Below are 25,586 nucleotides of genomic sequence, written 5' to 3'. Positions count from 1 at the left end.
ATCCCTGGAAAAAAGGAAGGAGCTGCAGCAGACATAAGCTGCTTTTTTTATTTTTTTGTTTGTTTGTTTGTTAGGTTTTTTTTGTTTGTTTTGTTGGTTTTTTTTCGTAGAAGAATCATGAATAGTGTTTCACACCAAAAAAATTCTCAAAATTTATAATTATTTCCACCAAAGTGAGTTCCCCATCTGGACAACATGACAAACAATGTAATTTGCTCAAGACAATGCGTGTTCCAAAACACAAAAATAATTCTTTAACTTAGACTTTTCCTGAACTCTTTTAAGACCTTCTTCAAATAGATCACTACAAGACAAAAAGTTTTAGCCTGACATTTTAGACAAAGAGTACTTGACATTTAAAGGAATAAGTACTGATTAATCATCAAATACATCTAACTGACAGTTATTACTTGGACAAAGAGAGCTCATATGGGGGATATTATTTAATTAATCCATTTTTGTAGGTCACAAGTCATAACTTACTATTGACTAGAAGTTTTTTACACTGTTTGAATACTTTTAAATGACATTTTGGACATTGGAAAATATTAAAACACATTTCTGTACATGTAAATAAAACTATTTGAAAATGCCAAGACTAGTATTGACAGAAATACTGAACAGTCATTTCCCCCACCCTCCTGCCTCTAATTTTTAACTGTTCTTTCTAAATTGATAAGGTCATTGTCAAACTGAATTTGCTTTTTATTATAGAAAATATGAAGAAAATAAAAATACAGAGCCTTGGAATGCAAACTCAGGAAGCCTTCCAGGTTATGCTGCTTTCGTCAGTCAAAATATTGAAATATTTTGTATATTTGTATTTAAGATGTTGTGACGTAGTTGAAACATTTGTAAGCTAAATGACCTGGCTCAAATGAAAGAATGCTTGAATATAGAAAGGAGTTAAATTTCATTAAAATTATTTAAGGTAAGGAACTATTATTACTAGACATGCATAGTTAAATATGAACAGAGTGGCGATGCCAAATAAAGAAACAACATTTACAGGTTGTAAAGTTTATTTTCTGAGCCAAGAAGGTTGTTCTAAGTTTTCTAACACTTCCTCAGTAAACACGCTTGTCTTAGATTCCTTCCTTGGACTGTTCTGGATTTGTGTCATTGCTGTATACGTACAGCCTCCCCACAAAGCTAATGATGAACATGGATAGCAGCCTGAGGCTTTTGCTTACAACCAGTTCCTTGGAAAAGCTACACAATTTATTGAATTCACAGAGTTCTATCCATACCTTTAACAAAGAGTTTCATCAGACTTGGGAAGAAACACATATGTAAAGTTTGAGATAGTCCTGCTTATGTCTCAACAAGAGAATAATTTTAAACATTAAGATATTGATAAAAACTTGGTTGTACTGGTGAGAGGCCTAGTGTATGCCTGTATGGCTGCCTGATTAATCTCTTGATTAATATGTTCCAGGAGGAATCACACCTTCCCTGTTCTTCTCCTGCACAGGCACATTTGAATCAGGGTTGCAAAACTGCAACCCTGTCCTCCTGGAACTTCAGGTACAATTTTAACTTAGTAAACAAGTTAGAGCCCAACATGGAAATATCGAAGGAAGAGATTTCCTTATATGATAAGGACTCACACACGTACCAGTATGAAATGCTGACCTGACTCAGCACACCATGGACTGAGTCTCTTTTTTTGGAGGGTATTACTGAAACATTAAAATATTATTACTGCTTCACACTCACATGGGTTTAAGACTCGTCTTCTGGGACAACTGTCATCACTGTCTTTACAAATTGGATATTTTTTATTTTAAAAAGTAGAAGTACTCCAAAAAGGTGAGGAAGCAATAAGAAGGAAAAAGGAATGCAGAAAACGTGTGAACTTTTAACATTACATCTGTAAGTTCTGAGTTCTACTTTGTGAAGCTGCAGTTGGTGAACTTTATAATATGTGGGAGGAGTGAGCACAGATAGCTCCATACAGAGATCCATAGGATTCTCCTTTAGAGGCACCAGTGAATTTAAATGAAAAGCTTCAATATAGGTATAGTATAGCATCTCATGAGAAACAAAACGAGCCACAAGAAGCATATTAAAACATATTTAAATCTGTTTACTAAGCCCAGAAGAAAATTATTAAGGTATGCTCCAGCAACTAAAGGAATGCAGCATTAAGACTGAAAATAGGGAAAGGGAAAGGGAAAAATTTAGACAACTCTTCACCCCAATATAAGAGGCACAATACAGCCTTTTTTGTTCCAAGATGAATGGATTTGAAGGACCAAATTAACCTAAAAGTATTTGAATTTTAGCATTTAGAATAACTTAAGAGGCATATAATAGGAGAGGCCCGTTATATTTCTTCCTATCTGGCAGATGACAAAAAAATCTATTAATAATAGCATATGGTTTCTCAATAATCAATAAAAATTACATTGAACACAACTGAAAAAAACTTTTCCACTATACAACATTCAGATTATAATTAAAAAGACATCTAGAAAATAGTGTTGAAACTATTTGAGATATCCACTCATTTGATCTTCATGAAGTCATTTGTCAGAACCCACTGAAATGCTGATGAAATACTTTTACAATAAAATATTACTCCGACTGCCCTCTAACTGATTATGTAGGTAAAACACCTGTATAATACAGAACTTCAAACTAAATTATGCTAGAACTCCTAAATTTTTTATCAATTCTGATAAAAAAATAATATTTTTTTTCTTTCTAGGAAAATAAATTAAACATATAGATGCAGCTTTCTGGGACTTAAGTACAGAAAAGAGAACACTTGTTGAAAACCTCAATTCTAAGTATCATCAAATTGTATAACCACGCATTTCAGTGAAAAAGATATAGAAATAAGCAACTAGAGCAAACAAAATGAAAATCCTAGGAATATAAACATTATTCATATAAAGCACAACTATATCTTTAATGAAAGCTAGTTTTCTTTCATTTGGTCTTATTATATCTTTTATTCTAACATAAATGAAGACTACTGCCATCACCTTGGAGAAGGAATGATGAAGAAATCGATATTTACTTTGGAGAAAGTTAAAAAAAGTTAAACAAAATAAATGAAGATATAGGAAGCTTCAAAGTATTGAATTTACTGACTGTTCTTAAATCAACTGCTTGTTAATATGTTACTTCTGGAAATTATTTTGGGTTGTCTGTAGATGTAAAACTGGTATTTCATAATTGAAAATGATGACTTAGATGTATCTGAACACACATATTTATAAATATGGCTAGTAACTATTAAAAAATAAAAATTGAAAAAAACAGCGGAACAGTATGAGTGAAAGTGATAGCTACCAAATAGAGATACGTACAAAGAACATTTTTAAATAATTCAAGGATGAACACCTATGGTTTCAAGCTGTTCAGCAGTAAAATTAAAGGAATTTGCATTATAAACCTCAGCACAAGTTCTAAGCAGTAATCTAGATGAGATCTTTTTAGGTAGTAATTGCTAATGATACAGAAATAAGCTACTGCAGATAAGAGATAATCAAATCATATCAACAAAGAGCAAGGGAAAGAGGGTTTTTTTCTCTCCTTTTAGAACACAGCACTGATACAGATGATCTGGGGAGAGCAGAGTATGTGCCTTTAGTTTCCACACACATATCAAACCTGCAGAAAAACTGTCAGAGTAAGCATTTTATATCAGAATAAAAAAGGGGTTTTAGCATTGATAATGAGAAAACCCCAAGGTTAAACTAAAGAATCTAGGTCATGCATGGAAACTAAATATGTAGCTGTTGTGTGGCATGTCTATACAAAAGTCCTCCATTCTAGAAAGTTTAGTGCTGAATTCTGTATTGTTACTACTATTTTTATTGCATTATGGTTCTATTACTGTTACTATGAGTTGCAACACTGTTAGAGCCATGTTGTAGAAACAGTAGTTGTTGCCCTGAGGAGTTTGCATTGTAAATTAAAATTAAAGATAGCAGACATGTGAGACAAATATGGTAATGAAGCGGGAGAAAAAAATGCAACTTAATAGGTCAATTTAACATAAATAGTTGTTTGCATACTATTTAGCTATAATAACCAGCCATCTGCCTGGCCATTTTCAGACTGACGCTTCTTAAAACACATTTAATGGAAAACTGATAAGTAGCTCTTGGCTGTATCTATGACTGGGGTTTAATCTGTGTGAAAGAGACAAAAGTTTATTGTAAGAGAAATTAAAATCCTGCTCTACTACACATTAGCTATAAACACTCAGGACAGAGAGGTGGGAGAGACTTTACATAGTTCTCTGGAAACTTGAACATAAGAAATGATTTTCCATACAAGAAAGAAGATAAGAAATTTAGGAGTTTAGGATGTCATTGAAACATTAATGATGTGTAGGTTCATAATGGATTTAACCAACTTGTTGACTCCATTAAAATATTAGAGTTTAGCTTTCCATGGAGTCCCCAGAAAAGTGGTTGCTAAAAGATTAAAAAAATACATACAGGAAGTCCTCATCCTTAGTTTGGTGTCTCCTTTTCCCTATCCCATTCATTAAAAAGTTTACTTGCTCTAGGCAAAAAACAAGTGAATTTCAGGAACACTTAAAATTACTTGAATAACATACACAGTTATTTCTGACTTCAACTTCCCTAAATTAATATCAAAACTAGACAGTAATTTATATTCCTTCAATTTATCTTTTTTTAAAGTTTGGAAATACAGTTGAATGAAGTATTTCAGTTTTCCAAACCAAGATGCTGTACTTCTTGAGGCTGGGATGAAATTTAAGATTTTATTTCATCTTCTTTCCTTTGAAAAGGAATTGAGGATAACTCTCAAGTACCTCAGAACAACATCCCAATGGTTAGGCAATCCACCTGGAGTACAGAGCTGGAGACAACAGAGCATCAAGAGTTTCTGACAGAGGAGGCAGAGGGATGCATGTGAACACAGCCATGTTCACCTGACACTATGGCTTCAGCCTCAGGCTCCCAGACCCCAAATGTCAGCATTGCACAACCCAACACCTACCCTCTTCACTGTAAATTATCAGATTACTCCTTCCCGTTAGAACTATCTCACTCTTATAAATAATTATGAGCTTTAGCTGGGAATTAATGTTAAACATTAAATATTTAAATTTTAATTTTTTTTTAAACTGGGAAGTTAATTTCCACCGTCCTGTAGGGCATTTAACTGTTCAAATAGAAATTATCTTTCTCTATAATGCAAGCTATTTTTAATGTAAAAAAACCGCAACACATTAATTTTTGTAGGTTTGTCATAAGTAAGTTACAGCCTTTTTTCTTGCACAGTGGTTCTGAGGGATGCTTTCTACATTCTCACAAATACTCTCACAAGGTTGTGTCTCAACAAAACTTCAAATAAATTATCAGTTCTATGTAAAGGAGGGAATCATTAACACATTTGGGGTGGTGAAGCACAGAAAGAGAAATAAGAGTTTTGAGGTTATCACTTTTATCCTTTGAAGTTCAGGACACACAATATTTTTGTGATAACATCTGCAATTGTGCACTTAAAAAAACAGAAGTCAAAAAAGAAAAGTTAAAAAAAAAACCGAAAAAAACAAACCAGGAAGATTTCTGCATGTCATTGCCTTACTAAAAACCCTCACAACTCAGAAGTCAAAATAACTGGGTTTTACCCCTTTCAGAATTTCCCCCTTCCTCCTCTTGGTTTTCTTGTAAGCAGTCAACTTCTAAATGAAAACCAGAGTGAATTAACTATTTAACACTCCATTGTACTGCTTCTGAATAGCAGAAAAGCAAATGCTGAAGATAACCTTTTCAAAATGAAATTCGGATGTAAATGTTTAAGAACTCTAAGCAAGGAGAGAAATTGTAAAATCATATAGAAGGCACTTTGCTGCATCAGTAGGCACCTTGCAGAAATACTATTTCGCTGAGAACTGAGAATTAAGATCTATTTCCTTACTGTTTACATTTAAAAAGAAAAGATGGACCATATTATGCAGTACTTACCAAAAACTTGAAGGAATGTCTGTTTTTTGTCATTTCCTGCTTTGTTTTTAGCATCACAGATATAAGGACCTGCATCAATATTTTTTATATCTCTTATTGTTAGTTGTGTATTGCTTCCTCTCAGGACATATTTTTCATTTTCTTCAATAAGTTTACCATTCCTACAAAAAAAAAAAAAAAAAAAAATATAGTGCAAATTAACCACTACATTCCAGTAACAAATGTGCTATGGAAGCATCAATATGCTGAAAACAATATTTCATGGAAGAGACTGCTATTGCACCAGCCTCAAAAATAAAAAAAAATAGGTTTAAAAAATAATTATATATATATATGCATTAAAATATTATAATGACTTTATTCTTAAATGTTCACTAATGACCTAATGTTAGAAAAATGGTTCTGAAGACGATTTTAACATATGGCTTGCACTCAAGGAAGGGCATAAGGAAATTGGCTATATATTGCATTTGAGAAACTACTAAAAGTGTATTTTTCAAGTGTAACTGCTGCAGTTCACAGTAATAACAATGTAGCAACTTATAAAAAAATTAAATTACATTCACGTAGAGCCTATTGGCACATCAAGAACCCATCCAAATTATTTCCTCTCAGTAATTATTGGCTAGCCACAACTTAGCAAGCAGGCATTTCTCCAGATGTTAGAATGAGTTGTGACCAGATGGTACAGAAATAATAAAATCTGCAAGCAATTCTGAGGGCTGATTGAGGCTTGACCTGTCCATTTGAGCACCTTGGCCTACACACAGCTGCTTTTTCAAGAGGGCATTACTCAAACCTTCTATTCTATTCTACTCAACACACCAAGTTTAGGACATTTCATTTTCTTCAGGATTTGAAAAACAATGGTTTCCATTTTATTCTTATATAATGACAACTACATATATTTCATATTTTCCTAAATCATATTTTCTCTAAAAGGGATGATACTACTTATTTCTTGGGAGAATGATAAGTATTAGTAGGAGTCCCCTGATACCTACAATTTGCACTTTAGTAACACCTTTTTGTAAATAATTCAAACCAACTTAGTTACCAACTTCAAGACAATATGATACTTGTTCATTTCCTTTCCAAAGAAAATAATAGAAATTGTTTTATAGAACAGGAGAGGCCTAAATCTCCATATTAGATAGTCTCACAGAAAACCAAACCAAACCAAAACCGGAAGAAACAGAAAAAATACACCCAAACCCACTACACAACAAGAAACAAAGAAACAGACAACAAATCCCAAACAACCAAAAGTCCCCTAGAGATTTATTTTAGGAGACAAAAGTCTATATCCATGGTTATAAGTATTTTCCAGTTACCTGTTTTCACAAACATTGATATTTACAGCAGTTTCTCAGCAGAAATGAGATTATGAGCAATTCCCTGGACCCTCTAGTGAACAGAGGGATTCATATTGATGCTGATATTGGATAACAGGAAAACACGAATAATATACTTACAGTGGATTATTTCTTTTGTGAGATAAATCCAAGTCCTGTCAACAAAACCAGGAAATTGATCCAGCTAAACTATAGCAGTGTAAATTATCTCCACAGCTATAAACAATGTTTTCAGTAGGACTATTCACAGGAGTAAAGATTTCCAGTTCATGACCTTTTGTTACATTAGGATCTTTATCTTTCAGTCCTGGTTCATTTAATTCCATTAGTGTATTGCCTCTCTGAAGGTTATGCTTTACAGTAATGTAATATCAGCATCAATAGAGATACCAGTTCAATGGAGAATTAATTAGATTCTCTTAGTCCACAAAATATCAACAAATATATACATATATGAAATAGACCAGCAACTAAACTTTGACGACTTTTATTCTTGGCAAGGTATTTCAAAGTGACCAATTTTCACAAGTGCACTGAAGGATTTTTGACAAAGATTTCCACATTAGTTTAGATGCATCCATTTTTAATTGAGCAAATATAAATACCATCAGCACCTGAAAATAAGAATGGTCAATGTTAAAAAGTTCAAGCTTCACCACATTAGCTACTGTTTTAAAGAGTTAAAAGCTTGAGACTATTGCTTTCTCCAGCATCTTGCTTACGGTCAATACACAGAGATGAGTACCTTCAAAAGTAGTGTCATCTGATATAAAAAATACAGGTATTTTTCATGGCCTGTGTGAAGTTGATCTGTTAAAATCAGTTCATTGGAAAGCAAAAAGGAAATAAGGGCAGTAAAAGTCAAGATAATTTATTTTTAATTGACTAATATAGCAGTGGACTCTAAGACTCCTTTTGAATAGATCCAGATTCTGCAGACCTTGATCAAGAAACTTAAATAGACTGAATGAGTAAATAACTGGTGTGAGAGCCCATTGTAAAAGGCAACAAAGACAGAAGAATGTGGAAATGTGAGTAACACAAGTCCTCAGTCTTGATGAACTACCTTAACAAGCATGGATATATTTTTTACACTATGAAGTGAAAATCCTGCAGCAGAATGGAGTAAAAAGTCATTTCCACCCTTTTTATCAGTACTTTTCCACAGCTCTCCAGGATACTGGATATACTTCAGAATGTTTTGCAATGAGACATCAGGAAATGCTTCTGTTAGAAGATCTAACACCATCTCTCTGAGGCCATTACCTATACATAGCTATTCAGAGAATTCAGAACACAGGCTTCCATTAAGGCACTTTATTACACCTGCCCATTTTTCAAATGGTTAACCTGAGACAAATTAAATAAACTGACTGAACTCACATAGAAAAAGTGAGAGGTTGGGTTTAAAACTGAACACAATTCCCTTAACTTGCTGTGACCAATAATTATAATCCTTCCAAAATCACTATTAAAACTTTATCAAATTCAAGACGCAATTCCACTTGTCTATTAAAATAGAAACACAGTAAAATTCAGGTTAGTACCAACTTATTTTCAACATTAAAAAGTACACTAAACAGGGAAAAATAGGGAATAATTTGCCATTAATTCTGATAAATGTATTCAATTAGCTTCTCAGTGGATGACAAGCATATAAGTATTAGACAAATTAGTTCAGATAAACTTCCCTAACATTCATTGACAATGCTTTCTATATTTTTCTCAAAATCAAGAAAAATTATGCTGATCTGGCTTTCCTGTGCTCAGTCTAATTTAAAAAAAAACAACAAAAAAAAACAAACTGTCTGAACTATTGTAGAAAACCAAGGTCTTTATCTTGACATTCTTTTTAGATAAGACCAAGGACATGAGAAGAAATCAGCTGATTATGAATGTTTTTAATTGACTTTTAAATGAGTGAAAATGGACCTGAAAATTTCAGGACAGAGATTTCAGAAATTTGATGCAGGAATTTAGGACTGGAATGCCATTTAGAATTGTCTGCTTCCTCTGAAAACAGAAGGAATTTTCTCCCCCCATTTTTTTTTCCCTGCTTGCATATCAAAAATAATTTCCTGTCCCAGGGATATATGTTCTTTTCTATGTACCATTTTATAAAATCTCAGTGTCAGCAAACAAAAAAAAAAAAAAAAAAAACAAGAATATTTTCTGCTCACAAGATTCTACACCCTAATCTGACAAAATTAAAAGAGAATCAAATGGGGGAAAAAAACAATGAAAAGGGAAGAGAGGCACACTAGCCAATATTCCTCATTATGAGATAGTTCCTGAAAGAGGAACAGAACAGAAGTTTGCACATGTATGATATAATACCCTGTCCACAAGCCTGAAAAACTTCTGGAAAAATCTTTACAAAAGATATTTATTGAATGGTTTCAAAATGTCACACCTCAAGGGCTGTCAAGCCAACGGGAAATCCTTCAGTGGGCTCTGATGAGTGGACACAGAGATAAGTGTGTACATACTTTTGTATTTATAAAACATCAAAAGAAATCCCACTGCTATTAATGGAGATATCCACAAATGGTGGACATTTGTGAAATCTTCCTTAATATATAAAATAATGCTTGTTGCCATACACCAAAACCATTTAGGATAGCAGATTTCAGGCAACTCTTACAAATCTTGGTCAGATAGGAGAGACATTTTAAAAATTACTTCTAAGGCATCAAACAAAAAAAAAATATGATTTGAATTTAGCATCAGTTCTCTGATTTGGGCTATACATTTTTTTTTTCCCTCCTCTTCACTAAATTTTGAATTCTAAGCCACATTAAGGAATTAACTTTGCATTCTATTTATTTATATCTCCTGGGATTCAAATTGCATGAGAGAAAAATTTAACTTCACAATTGACCTATGGCATAATATGATTAAGGTATCAGTCAAAGTAGGAGAAACTTAATCTAACATTGTTCAAATGTTCCAAAGGAGGTGAAGAATTGATGGAAATCGCTTCTATGCCCATTTTGAAAATGGGATGACCTTTTAATCCACTTGAAATAATATAAGTAGCTGCAAATTATTCAGGTCTAAAATAGAAATGTGCACTGGTATGAGGTATTGAGATACTTTATATCCCAGGACTGATGCACATCTTTGTTGAAATGGAAAGAACACAGAGTAAATAGATATTTAAATTTTATAAATGTTATATGGTAAGTGTTCCCAAATGACATAGCTATACTATGCTCATGTCATTGATATAATGAAAAAAAACACACATGAGATTTAAAAGCAATTCCATTTTCAAAGTATTTTGTACTTATAAAATTGCATTAAGTTACACTGAAACTTATTCAATAAAACTCCTGGGTCCCTACATGCATCAAAATTCATGCCTCTTTCTGAATCTCATTAAAATAGAGAGCTAAGGGTAGAATCTATTTTTAAAAATGTGGAAAGTATTACCTTTTTTTTATTAGTATTTCTTACCTGTATTGGATACTTATTTATTGCATGAATGCATATCTGTGCTTTTATGTACAAAAATTTTTGTTAGGTTGTTCCTGTTTTGAGCTATGGATTTATTTCTTCTCCACCCACACATGAAGAAATCATGACAATATGGTATTTTTATTACTTTTTACATTTACCTCACAGGCAACCTGAGTGCAATTGAATTTGCGTGAGTCCATTCACACATTAATGCTTAATCCAGCCTTAGCAGTAAGAATAGAAATGGACAGAAAATTCTCTTAAAGTTCAGTAGAGAAATTAAGGTTGCACAGCTTAATGGACTGTGATAGAAAATAGGGACACATGAAAACAATGTTCTCTGATGTGGAGCCCTCGACTGAACTCACCTGTACCAACTGATCTCAGGTGGAGGTGATCCAGTGGCTCTGCAGAACAAAGTTATTGCCTCTCCTCGATCTGCAGTGGCATTGAAGGATTTCTGTAGCAGAATGATTGCAGGGGGAACTGAAAAATAAAACATTTTAGGTGTTTCTGGAGAAAGTTAAAATGCAGGATACTTTGCTAATTTGGGAATTCAGGGTGACAATTAGGGATCAAGTTACAATGTGAATCATCAGGGGCTTGAAGCTAGATGGTCTTTGAGGTCCTTCCAATCCAAAGTTATCTATGTTTCCATGAAATACACAAATAAAAACAATCCAAGCAGATTGGATGGAAGTTGATATGTGGAGGAGAATAAATGCTACAGAAGGTGAGAGGAAAGGGAAAAGATTAGAGATTCACAAAATAGAGGTGAGCTAGCAAGAACATCCTGTGAGATAATAGGGTGACTCAGTTATCCTTTTTATCTTTACTCTTCATTAGTGAAAAGATGAAACAGGCAACCCCAGTGAACTTGCTCTTAGTGTTCCATTGCACTTCACCACATTTTTCTCACCCACTCTTGAAAACTGTTGTGGCTTTCCACCAAATATTTCAGAAGCCTTTTCACTTCTGAATCTTCAGTATATCAAGGTAATATAAAATCATATATCAGAATTATCAATGATCAGTAATTGTGTGTTGTTATGTACTTTTCACACTTTTTAACGGTGTGCCTTAGAGTGTTTCACAGATCACTTCTTCCTATCTGAAATTGCGTGGGCCATTATTCAGCATACAGAACCCTTCTGCTGTGAATCAGGAATTTATCCATCTCCAATAAAAAAACCCACAATGCTACTTAGAAAGCTTTAAATGAATTTTAGCTATTTTGCAGTGCATTCTAATGTCTAGACCTCGAAATATAGCTGGGAACATGAGGAGGTAATTTTTTGCTAGAAGTGGCAGATTCTTCACTGTTCACCACTAAGAATTACAGGACTGTGACCTGGTTCAGTGCATTGCATAAGTGCTTCAATCTTTCAAGAGATACTGCAGTGACAATGAAATTAAATACTATTTTCTCTTTTCAAAAGTAAAATTTTATTTTGTTCATCATTTTGCAAGGAATAAATCTCTTTTTGTTTTTATGCTTGTATCTACATAGGTTGGACCTACATTGTAAAGCTACAAAGAGGAAAAGAGAAATGAAGATATGCTGGTAAGTCTCTCACATTTCATACTTAAAGCAGAGTGGCAAAACTCAGTCCCGTATAACTCTGTAAGCAGTTCTCTTCCATTAATTTCATTGAGATCAGGATGACTATTTAATTTATGAAACTTCTCAGAGAGCAATAAATAAATCTAAGTAGTACATTAGGGAAAATATTTTTTTTAAAAAGAAAGAGTAGGGAAAAATAAAGAGAGACAAAAGAATAAGTAAAATAAATTTTTGTTTACAGAAGGACTTGATTTTTTTTCATTCTCTTCTATGTTAACCATTTGTAACCACAAAAAATCCTGACATTCAGATCTCACTGTGTAAATACAACTAGCAAAGAAACTCTAAAAAAAATTTAGCGTTGCAAGTAGAAAAGAAACATAAACATTAGATTTCTAAGAGATAATCCAACTGTCAATTTCTTACCCATTATAACCCTCCAAAGATTTCCATACATTAGAAATTACCCTGATAGCAAACTTTGTTCCAAGATTTATTTTTAATTTTTTGAGTAAATTTGAAAACTGTTAATATGCAAACTTTAATTAAAAAAAAAAAACACAACAAATATAATTAACACAGTATGCCAGCTTTCATAAAGCACCCCTAAGTTCCTTTGTTACAGGTTTTCCTTCTTTGGAGACCTTACATACTCCTATCCTGGTTTAGTTGAGACCAGATAAACTTTTTCATTGGCTCAATGCTCCTCATGGACCCCTTCCAATTCACCTTACTCTGTGATTCTTATTATAGAAATATAGTTGGTATAGATTTTGCATATTCCTGTAGATTCTACAGTGACTATTACAAGATGAGTAAATAAACAGTAAATCTCGAAACTGGAATAACTTTTATATACAAATACTTTCATTATAATATTTTCTTTTTATCTCAGGCTTGGATTATCCTCCAAAGTATTATTTCTCTTTTGGAAAAGGAGATGCAGTTAAAGGAGATGCAGCATGTAGCTTTTGGCAGCCTATAGACTGATCCTTCTTTTTTGTTTTTCCTTTCTTATTTGAATTCAGTTCGTTTATAGGCTTTCCTTTTCACCCATAAACATTATGATTTTTCTTTTTTTCCCCCTGAATTTCAATATTACTCTAAAAGGTATTTTGGATCAAGTTTTATCCATTCAACTTTATGTAGGCAAACCTATCTATTATTATAAATGAAGCAGGAAACAGCTCTTAATTGATGTCACTCTACACGACCAACCATGTCGTAATCACTCACTTGGCAGCTCCTTTTCCTCCCAAAACTGAAGTTTAGAGATGAGTGTTAACGTTCTTGCCTAATAGAGTCATAATATTTGAAGGACCAAATTTGTATAATTCAGCAATAAATGATGTAAAATCGGACCATGGTTTGCAACCCAATCTTTTAGGTTAAATACAGACTCTCAGCTCAACTGCATATAAATAACAGATAAAAGTGAAAGGTAATCAGAAGATGGATTCATAACCCTGAGCATAAATAGCAGCAGAAGAAAATTTTATTTGGCATTTTAAATGCTACCAGATGCACTGTTGGAATTGTACGTAACCAGGAGTTGTGGTAATGCAGCATCAAAATGTACCACCTGCAACAATCCAGAGAATTCTGCCTCAGATGTTGCTGCTTGCCAAGAAATACCTGGGCCAGAATCTCCTCTTCCTGCTGAAACTAGCTGTGAATTCACCTTTCATAATGACTTAATGTAAACTGGGGTTGGCTGAGAAGGACCAGCCAAGGGTAAAGCATTTACAGCTCCAAACCTAAGACACACTGTGGAAGAATTTCACTGAAAAGCTGACATTAAACAGACTGCAGAGATAAAAAATGCCCTTTATGAACAGTGTTCTTTCCAGGCAATATATGAAGAGATAGTTATCTTTCACCAGGTCAAAGCTGAGTTTAAGATGTTGGGTTAAATGCTCCATCTTGTCTCAATTCCTTGATTTTCCTCCTTAGAGGTTTATTATAACCTAATAAACTGTATCATGTAAAATTTCAGCTAACTCCTCACATATTTTATTCCTCATAAAAATAAAATTTGAAGAAATCTGTAACTAAGACTGTTAATAAAATGCATCTGCGACTTTTGGGACAGCTCATAAAGTGCATTAACACAGTAAAGGTGAATAATTATGAAAAATCAAGCATGTTTTTTAAGAGCAAATGACAAAACACTGAAAAATAGACTGAAGTACTATAATCTGAAATTCATATCTTGAAATAATTATTATTCTGTAAATTATTAATAATAATGATCCATGCTTTACATACTTATTTTTACAGATACTATGAAATGTAATGAATTCTATTTACAAAGTAAGTAGATTTTTTTCAATATTAAGCAATTACATTTATAGGAAACCAATACTAACCAGGCATGACAATTATATTAACCAATTTAAGAAGGGTTTTTTAGAAGTAGATATATGTTAAAATAGGCCATAATAATCAAATAAAGCAAGAAGTCAATTCATCAGCTTTACACCTTACCATTCACAATAACAATTATGTCCCGAAAGTCAATTTCTCCTCTTGCTTCCACTCTTCCTTCACATCTGTATACTCCTTCATCACTTTTATTGATGTTAAGAATTTGGAGGTTATTGTTTGCTAATACTGCAAAGCGATCTAGAAAGGAAAATAAGAGATCAAGTGGCATAAATCAAGTAAATCAAGACAACATGAGGAATATTAACTTAAATGAATAATATGTAAGTACTCTCTCATTACAATCTGAATGCTCATTGACAAAACATTTGAATATTTAAAGGGAAAATGTAGGCTGAGAAATTTGGGGTTTCTTCTTTCCAAAATGCATTGAAATTCCTAGAATTCAATCTGAATTTTCCATCCATAATTTCCTACTTACTCCAAGGAGCAATCAACTCTAAGTCAAATTACAATTTATTGCAAAATGAGTGGAAAACTCTTGAGAATTTACACAGAATAACAAAAAGATTGAATAATTAAAAAAGAAAATCAAAAATTAAATTGAACAATTTATAGTAAAATAAAGAACAAAATGCTGTTTCCCTCTATATCTGGACTATCTGTCTTTGTGCCCATTCTACAGCCCAATGTTTAATGATTTTCAGCTTGCTTGCACTCCTTCACTCCTCCTGTTCCTTTCTTCATTCACTCTTGGTCAAAGATATATTTCACCACCCTCTAACACTTCACAGAAATAGGTACAAAGATATAACCCAAAAAAAGAAAGCACTCTATCTTCTGAAAAGGCCTGTATAAACTGAAATTCAATAGACATTTTGACGAGCTGAAGGACACAGTAAAATCAGGCTCTGAAGCCATGCACACACTTCCCTGCACATGCAGCAGCAAAATGATAATCTGTAGGAGTATACTGGGCCTGAATTTAATTTTTCCACTCCCTTCTCTCTGAACTAGTCTATTGGGTTTATGTGTTGATGTGCTGGCATCAAGAAGGGGCATGTTGGATCAGATATCCCCTTTCGAATCCATGGAAGACCCCATGCTGCAGCAAATTCTCCCTGAACAACTGCAACCCAGAGAAAGGATCCACACTGGAACTGTTACTGGTCTGACCACAGGCCCTATTCCCCAACCTCCCTGTATTCCTTGGGGTGGGCAAGGTAGAGGAGTTAGCAACGAAAAAGTAAAGTTAAGCCTGGGAAAAAGGAGAGGCGAGATATTGCTTTAATTCTGTCTTTGTGTTTCAATATTCAACACTATTCAACTGGCAGTAAATTCAATTTATTTTCCCCTCTGTCAAATCCATTTTGCTAATGCTGGTGAGCATTGTCCCTGTGTTAATCTCAACATAGTTTTTGTCTAATTTTCTCCCACAGTCTTGTTGTATGTAGTTTTGTTTCTTTCTCTTGAAGATTTTGGTACTAGGGGGATACAGAAATGGCTTCTTTGAGAAGCTTCTAGAAGTTTCACCCATGTCCTAGAGAGCCATTGCCATCAGGCTCTTAGAAGGACCTGCTGCTGGCCAAGGCCATCAGCAACAGTGGTAGCACCTCTGGGATCACAAATTTAAGAAAGGGAAAAGTTACTGTGCAACAGCAATCGAAGCCAGGGGAGGAGTGAGAAGATGTGAGCAGAGCCACCCTGCAGACACCCAGGTCAGTGAAGAAGGAAGAGGTGTCAGAGCAGAGATTCCCTGCCAGGCCATGGAGCAGACCATAGAGAGGCAGCTGTGACCTGCAGCCCATCCGGTCCACAAGGGAGCAGAGATCCACCTGGAGCCCCTGGATGACCTGGTCAGACCAGGTGGACGCCTGAAGGAGGCTGTGACCCTGTGGGAAAACCATGCTGGAGCAGGCTCCTGTCAGGACCTGTGAACACATGGAGAGAGGAACCCGTGCCAAAGCAGGTTTTGTGGCAAGACTGGGATGCCCATGGGGGACCCATACTGGAGTGGCTCCTGATGAGCTGCAGGCTGTTGGAAATATTGCTGACGATCATGGAGGTGCCCCCACACTGGAGCAGGGGAAGAGGGTGAGGTGTCTTCCCCTGAGGAGGAAAGGAGCAGCAGAGGCAATGTTTGGAGTCGTGATAAGCCCAAGAAGAAAGAAGGCGCAGGGGAAAGCTGCAATTTAAGACTACTATTTCTCACTATCCTACTCTGATTATGTTGGTAATTACATTTTCCTCAAGACAAGCCTTTTTTTGCCCATGAACGGCAATTGGCAAGTGATTTCTCCCTGTCCTTTTCTTGATCCATGTGCCTTTTATTATATTTTCCCTCCCCTGTCCAGTTGCAGAGGAGGTGATTGAGCAGCTTTGGTGATACCTGGTATCCAGTGCCTGGAAGGTCACCAAGGTCAAGCCACCAAAACTAGTCAATATTAAAGTGCTCTTCTGAGGAGAATGACTTCCTGTAATTCACTGAATGTGGGTTTTGAAAAGCCTGAACCCCTGTTATTCAGCTATTTTTCTTCTATTTTGCAACTTCCAATATTAGAGGATGATGTGATTTAGCAGCTTCTAGTTTTAACTTGCAAATAAATGACTTCTGTCCCAGTAGCAAGAATTCTACCATAAAATGAAAAGACAAATGAAAAAAAAAGAAAGAAAATCATGATTCACCTGACAGAAGTTTACAGGACATTAATATCGTCAATACATTTACACAAATTATTTCTGGTTTGTTAAAGTCACGCTTGAATATTAAGGCCATTTCATATACTACCACGTACAAAATATAATATCTTTTCCTGTTCTGCTCCTATACAATTACCTACACGGAACTGGGCTCCAAATATTTGAAAAGGTGAGATCCAGCCCCTCTTTAAGCCTTTGTAAACCCTTTTTTTTTTCCTTTTTTTTTTTTTTTTACCATAGACATGCAATGTGTGAGATGAACAAGAGGGCTGGAGGTGATCTCCATTTCCATAAAACATTGAAAAAATGAGGTTTCACTTAGTATCAGGAAACAAAAACTAAATGTTGGCTGGATAACTTTTCAACTTTCATTGAAGAAAAGTGGATACAGCAGTAGATATTCTCATGAGTATACCAGAAGTTCACTGTGTCATCGATATATATCTTGATAAAAATTGTGCCCTTTACTAAACAGATTTGAGTTGGGGAATCTGGAAGAAACTGGGCATTACACTACTCCAGCTCAACACTGCATTGTCTGAACTCAACCCCTTCAACTTCAAACACCTGATTTAGAAGAACAGCCTATGACCTTCTTGTTCAGTTATATCACATGTTAAGTGGTGTGGCTGAGAAGAAGGGTATTATTGTTGCCTGAGATGAAGGGATGGGACTACGATTGTGCTAAAGATGATTTAATGCTTCAAAATGCATCAGACTCGACGTCGTGAGGCTTAGAGAAGCAAGAATTTAGCCATAGCCAAGTAGTCATGGGTTTCTTCATTACAAGGCCATATATAACATTTTAATCCAATAGAAAGTTGTTAGGAAGTTTGCTTTTCTAACCTATCACCTTTACTTAATTGTGCCTCATTGGGTAACTTTTGTCCAGTAAATTATTGTCATATGTACACACATGTGCTTCTGTTATAACACTTTCACTCTTATCCTATGCTATACAATTCCATTACTACACTATAAAACTCTTTATCATCTTACCTAATACAGTTTCTTACTTACTTACTTAAGGCATATTCTCACAACCATAGAAACATAAGCCTATATTTTGTTGGTTTTTTTTTTTTTGCTTAATGTCTGTGAACTTCTATTTTTACATCAATCCAAGCTTCTTCCAAGGTTGCAAATCAAACCCTTCAGTATCTTGGAAGTTTCTACCTTTCCGTTTCCCACAGAAGGGCATATGCCTTTCCAGTGCCACTCAATCCAATTTAGAGGAATTTCTGGCTCATGGTTTGCAAATTTTGCTGTGTATGTACCAGGTTTTGAGCCAGAATGTCCAAGAAAATATTGTATATTCTAAAAGTAAGACATGACTAAAGAATAAATAGTAAGTGAATAGAATATCAAAACTTTGGGAAAACCTTGAAGACCAAGACTTTTTTTAAACCTGTTTCTTATACATCTGGCCATTCTTTACAAGAGGGGACGTAATATCTTCTGAACACAAAATAAACAACCATGTTGTTTATTTAAACATTATTAAAACATTATTTAAACATTATTAAAACATTATTTAAACATTATTTAAACATAATTTAAACAATGGATGTTTATTACAATCATCTAAAAGCAAGCAATCACATTTGCATATTGGTTAAATGTATTTTAATGGTCTGCAGAGCAATGGTACCACGGCTCCAGCACTGGAATTAGAACTGCACAAGCTACTGATTTGAAGTGGAAAAGAAGTATCAGAGACCATGCTACACTGAGGAAGAAGAAGGACTGAATTGCAACAGCCTGCCCAATATGATCTAGAGGGTGACTCTGGCTCATTAGAAATCTGCCTTAAATCATCTTTCAGAATAAGAGAGAATTTGATCATCCACTGTAGGTATTGAAACTGGGATTATAATATCATTTTTATTTCAGAAGGCATGAAAAAATTTCTTAACTGTAAGACAATGGGCATGCTGATTTTCTGCTGTATTATAAACCTGCATAAACAAACCCCACAAAGTTTACAGTGTCCTATTTTTATGTGATTTAAAACTGCTTCCTCCCAAGCATGACTGGAGTTGCATTTGGATACTGTTCTAGATCAGAACAAAAGGGAAGTATTCTACTATTTAACTTAAAACTCGTTTCTATCATTGTACCTTTTAGCACTGTAAAAGAAAAAGGTTAAAAAAAAGAAAATTATGAATTTAAATTTTAAAAACTCAATTTTTAAAGTGTATGATTTCAAAGGAGAAAGGGAATGTTGTTTAATCTGCTTCACTAATCCTACAGATTAAAAACCAAAATGGCGAAAAAAATTTTGAGAGAGATCTTTGAGGCAGTTCTACTTTTTAAAGCCCTATCATCCTTGAAAGATTTTTCTTAGATTGCCAATTCTTGTTTTATTTTCAGCGTTCTTATTTTTTACAATTTTGGGTCTCACCTATATTCACTGTTTAGTTACATATATATATGTATATATATATATACGTGTTTTATATATATATATATATATATATATATATGCATTACAACTATATTTTTCTAACTGTAGAATTCTGTTGTTTCCTTTTAGTCTCCATGTCTAGATGACAGAAGAAATAGGATAAACTAAATAAGAAAGTAGTGTAATCAAATCTATCTTTCTCAATGGAGAGGCACCTGAGTACAGAAATATCAACAAAGCATTTTTTCCCCCTAACAACTGTTCCATATTTGCTTATTTAACTTCATAAAGACCCCAATTCATTTTCATTTTTAAATAAAAATAACAGTTTTAAAATAATAAAAATTTTAAATGCGTAATGCTGCTCTGAGTTTCATTACAGGCAGACAGAAAAGCTGATGGGAAGTTAGAAAAGCTTATTAATTAACAATGTTAGTTCCATTTCCAGAAAATGTGAAAAAATCCTGTTTTGGCAAAGATGACTATTGAGACAGCACTGAAAAAAATGATTCAAGTTTTTGTGGGGGTAAGTAAAAAAATTCTACTTCCCTAATTTTTTGCCTCTTTAGAGACTTAGAACTTGCATGTGGGGAAAGTGAGGTTTATCTTAATCCAGGCTTTATCAGCCCAGCCTCAGCAGATTATTTATATCCCAGTTATTTGTAACTCAGATGGTAACTTACCCTCCTACAAGCAAACTCTCACAATAATGCAAAATGCCTCTCCACCTGGAATTCTCCGAGCAACTGGGCAAGTATCCCAAAGTCAGTGCTGTGTAAGGTCAGTATCACAGCTTGGTATGCAGTGACCTTTAAATGTGTTAAACTCCTACAGAAAAGGCAAACCAGGAAGATCCTGTAAGGGAGCTCCTAGAAATCTTTTGGGCATTTAGATACTCATGTTACACCACAGGCAGAATTCCCAACTGGGAAAAAAGACACATGGGGGAAACCATTGTACACGGATTCTCTACAGATCATAGAACCTGGTTAAATTACACTTAAAATGATGGGCTAATCAAAATCCCCCACTGAAATATGATTAGCCCTTTTTTAAAATACTATTTTAATATTAATTGGAATGCATAACTTCAAGAGTTACCAAAATACTAACTGTCAGCAATAGCTGTGACTTCCTCATTCCGATACAACCAGCTGACAATGGGAGCAGGTGAACTCGTAACACGGCAAACAACTTCTGCATCTTCTCCCTGCCTGAACTCTTGAGGAGACACTATGTCCCGAAAAGTGAGCTTTTCTGAAAAGGAAAAAGAGAAAAACAAAAAACAAGCAGAATATGATAAGAGTTTTACACTAACTGAGCACTAAAATTATATGCAACAACAAATAAGATAAATACCACTATTAAATCATCTCATTGTAGTAATACAGAATTATTTCCATAATATAATTTTCCCACGTAAGACCCAATTGGTCCTGGACTTATGCTCTGCCTGTAAAAAATACTTTAAAATCCTTTTGTATTATGCAAAATTTTGTTCATTTTTATACATTCTGCAAGTTTTATAAATGTATTTCCATTGTTTTCAAAGTTCCAAAACACAGTTTTTAAACTCTGGGTCTTAGAAGTTGATATATTCATGTTGATAGATTATTTACTTACTTGTGGGTTTTATTCCTCATTATTCTGTTATTGAATTAAAACCTCATGTTTTTATTCTATCAAAACTTCCGTAAAAAATCATAAAAAATTGGAAAATTCTCACTAGAAAAGTAGAATTTTGCCTCACTGAAAAAAAAAAAAAAACAGCAGCTCAATAAAATACAACATTAAAAAGACAGTGACAAACTAATAGGTCTATTATGACTAAGAGGTCATATGAAATTGTAGCATTATTTTTAGGAACTAACAAGATTGTTTCAGGTCTGCTGAGGCTTTTAATTTTTCCAAGCTCAAATAACCAAATGATATTTGATTTTCCACATGTGTTGAGTAAATCAAGTATTTTTAGAAATCCAAGATGGTATTAATCCATGATCTCATATATGATCTAATGCAGTTGAATAACACTTAAAAAAAAAATCTGAAAGAATTTCTTGCACACATGAATAAGCAAACCAACCTATGTTCTCTCAGATCAAGGATGGAGAATTATATTTCAGAGTAAATTTAGGGGAGCTTAAGCCATAAATGCAGCTTCACTTCTGTTTTTTTGTATTGACATGAGTGCAGGCTCAAGTAACCCATACATTTCCCACAGGAGAGGGAGAACAGTTTTGTTGTTACATCTCTCATAATTTTTGTATGAAGTCAGAAAAAACCTCTCAGAGTCATTTGAGTCCCAAGAACAAGACCCTAAAACTACCGACAAGTTATCCTGCTTTTTTCTTACTTCACGAATATGAAAATGGAAATTTTATATGTCTCTTCCCACAAACCTTGACATTTCTTGCATAGGTTTTCAGGTTTGTCTGATGTCAGAATTACTAAAATTAACACATGCAAATGCTTCTAGAGACTTCTGCTATTCTCAGCACTCTGCTAGTGGAGTAACTGGCAGATTTATGCATACAAATTGATTCCTAAAAAATTAAAATCCTTTGATTTGAGAGGTTTCAAGCCATCATGTAATTGCTTCAAACTGCTACCACCCTTTTATTGGTTGTTTTATCAGAAGACTTTTTAAAAATTGTATGTTTTTTGTTACCTGAATTACCTGTCCCTCTCAGAAGCAGTGCTTTACCATTCCACTCTTTTCTGTCTCATTGTAATTCCTTCACATTTCAAAGACCTGTTCTCCAATGAAATTAGATCCTAACTCAGCTGAAGGGCTGCTGGCATGTCCCATCCTTTTACCAACAAAGACCTTGCCTTATATATTCACTCTGTTTAATGTACAGCTTTTAGGAATTTTTGCTTGATCTAAAAAATGCAATACAATGTAGTTATTTAACGCTCAGAAAAAAAGTACTCAAATCTCTCAGAGACACTTACTACAGTAGAATGCATTTATTTTTCAAATATACTCCTCAAGTAGTTGCTTATAATTGAAATGCATTTTGGTTACTTATCACACTAAGTTTTAATGCTTTATGTCAAAACTCTTTCATAAGGCAAATAGCAAAGGACAGAGATTAAAATACCAATTCAGCAAAAACTCCACTTTTTAAATGTCATATATTGCACTTCCTGCACTTTTGCTTATGCACGTATTTGCAATATTGTGTTATTTGAAAACTGTACACACACTTGTAATATGAATTATACTGATATATTTTTTTCCTGCTATTTTCTCATTTCTTTCAGGGGCATACAGTGCACCCTCATAAGACAGCATTCTAAAATACAAAAGAAAAGCAACCTACAACAGTTATAAGTGGCCCTCCATTTAATTCAAATCTTTGCCATAATATCTACCTACTAAACTGCAGGAGATGCAATTATTTGGAAGACCAAGTTCAGAGCTCAGGATGATATTTTGAGAGGCTTTACTTTCTCAGTGCCAGTGGCTTTTGAAACATAGTCTGTTATTTGCTAATTGATAGCATTTTACTTACGGTAAATCTCCAAAACTACAGTAGCTTCTTGAGTTTGTCCCTTAGCATCTGTTGCCTGGCACCGGTATATACCAGCATCTTCTACGTTTGCGTTATAGATGGTGAGACGAGACCGAACGCCTTCCTTCTGCACTACCACCCTCTGGCTCGAAACAATCTTCTCTCCCTGTGGGTTGTACCAGTCTATGTTCTCGGGCTCACCGACGGCTGCAAACAAAACCAAAACCAAGCCAGATTTAGGCATTTAGAAGGACATCATGCAACGCATACGCCTACCCAATGCACAGTCTATGCTGTTTCAGGAATTTAAGCAAAATTCAGGAAGATTTTTTTCCTGGTAAGAGTTATCAAGCACTGGCCACCCAGGGAAATGGTGGAATCACCCTGGAGGTGTTCGAGGGATGACTGGATGTGGCACTCAGTGCCGTGCTCTAGCTGACAAGGTGGTGATCAGTCAGAACTTGGACTTGACAGTCTTGGAGGTCTTTTCAACATAAGTGATTCTGTGATTCTATAATGTCAGCTGATTGCTAAATTACATGAGTTTTAAGAAAGGCAAGCAGGACAAAACTGCAGGCGGATGTACAATTGATGAGACAGGGTGAATAGCAGCTCAAGGACCTCAAGAGGAAAAAAAAAAAAAAACACAGAAAAGTATAAAGTCTTATAGGAAAGAAACAGGCTGTCCAGCAGTGACTGAATCGACAGGTCAAGTCATCAGATGTCAGTGTAGTCAGGCTATGTGTCACTGTCAATGGAAGATCTCAACTCAGCAAGATCAAGGATCCATATCAATCAGCTGCAAATGCAAATTCTTGTCCTCCTGACTGATTACTGCCCCACTAGAAAACAATCTCCTTGGCTGTCTTATTAGGTTGGACAGGATTTAATTCCTCAGTTTAAATAAGTGACAATATTTTAACTACAAAAGGAACCTAAGAGATATAAAGTACCTGTACTGATACAGGTAATTCAAATTGATTCAGTGTGCGAAACGAAGAGATCCTAGTCTGGAAATGTGAAGCCAGCGAAGTTTTAGTATTTGCCACAATTCTCAAAAGTCAAGGTGAATTTACAACATGCTAATTTAATATTGTGAAACAACTGCTTTAACTACAAATACATTAAAAGTTCAAAATTTAACAAAAATTATATATCTACAAACAAAATTAATACATACCTGTGCATGTGAAGAACTTGGATTCACCCACGCTGAGCTCAACTTTGCTAAGTGAAATTGTTACTTGAAGTAAAGCTGAAAAATATAAAGTAGATTGTAAATTCATTTGGGAACTTATCTGTTTAAATCCTATATTGTCAGGTTATATGTTCTTTTCAATCTATATATAGAACCTGTTCTACAAGTATGAAATTTCAACTAAACACTGTTGTATTTTGAACTAAAGTATATATAGAGATAGAGAAAACGATGTAAGTAAGGACATTACATGATGATGACAGCCTTATGTCCCAAATCTGAGGACAAAATTAAAGAAGAGGGAAAGAAAAGAAAGAAAACATGATAGAAATATACATAAAACTAGAAATTCAGTGAGAAAAAGGTGTTCTGTAACACGCAGAATGACCAAGGGTAAATCATGCCTGACCAACTCCACTATCTTCTAGGATAAAATTATTAGGTTTGTACACAAGAGAAGAACAGTGGGGGGCAATTATCTTGACTTTATCAAGGCTTTTCCCTCCCACAATATTCAAGTGTATCAGATGTAAAAAGCAAGGTTTTCTAAGTAGGGCTGGTTGCAGGGGAGGGAGTTCAGAGGTTGTGCTGTGACAGACACAAGCAGGTCTAGCTGGGTCATGATGGATTCACTGCAGGACACAGCTGAGAGGGCTGAAGGAGATTGTAGCACCTCTTAGAACACCAAAGAGACAAGAAGGCCAAAGTGATAAGAGGTGCTCCATGGCACAATTGATAACACTCCAGGACTTTGGCCAACATATCCTGAAATGACTGTGGATAACCCACAACAGAACAGAGGAAATAAGTTAGGCAGAAGGAGGAGTGGGAGAAAAGAGTGAAAAACAGGGAAAGAAAGAGGGAAAGAAAAAAAAAAAAAAGAGGGAAAGAAACCACTATGTCCTCACCCCAGCCTCCTGCATTATCCATCACCTCACTAAAAGACTGTTACTTTCATGAGTGGTGATGATAATGGGAGTGAAGGCCAGGAATGGGAAGGAGTGGTACCTGGAGTCTGGGAAAGATGCTGAAAGGTG

General features: G+C 34.7%; 1 protein-coding gene across 1 annotated transcript in view; it reads right to left on the bottom strand.

The window, feature by feature from the left end:
* NCAM2 (neural cell adhesion molecule 2) overlaps positions 1-24,637 on the bottom strand; it is a 128,905-nt gene extending 104,268 nt beyond the window's left edge. The window contains exons 1-6 of the mRNA XM_062510789.1: positions 24,532-24,637; positions 23,352-23,558; positions 20,947-21,090; positions 14,829-14,966; positions 11,146-11,263; positions 5,961-6,121 (exon numbers count right to left, since the gene is read on the bottom strand). Coding sequence (XP_062366773.1) covers positions 5,961-6,121; positions 11,146-11,263; positions 14,829-14,966; positions 20,947-21,090; positions 23,352-23,558; positions 24,532-24,637 — 874 coding nt within the window. The remainder of the gene's footprint in view (positions 1-5,960; positions 6,122-11,145; positions 11,264-14,828; positions 14,967-20,946; positions 21,091-23,351; positions 23,559-24,531) is intronic.
* Between the last annotated feature and the right edge of the window lie 949 nt (positions 24,638-25,586).

This window comes from Cinclus cinclus, chromosome 2 (assembly GCF_963662255.1).
Source record: "Cinclus cinclus chromosome 2, bCinCin1.1, whole genome shotgun sequence".
In the NCBI taxonomy this organism is placed as follows: Eukaryota; Metazoa; Chordata; class Aves; order Passeriformes; family Cinclidae; genus Cinclus; species Cinclus cinclus.
The sequence above is the reverse complement of the archived record's forward strand: the minus strand, read 5'-3'. Positions and strand labels throughout refer to the sequence as shown.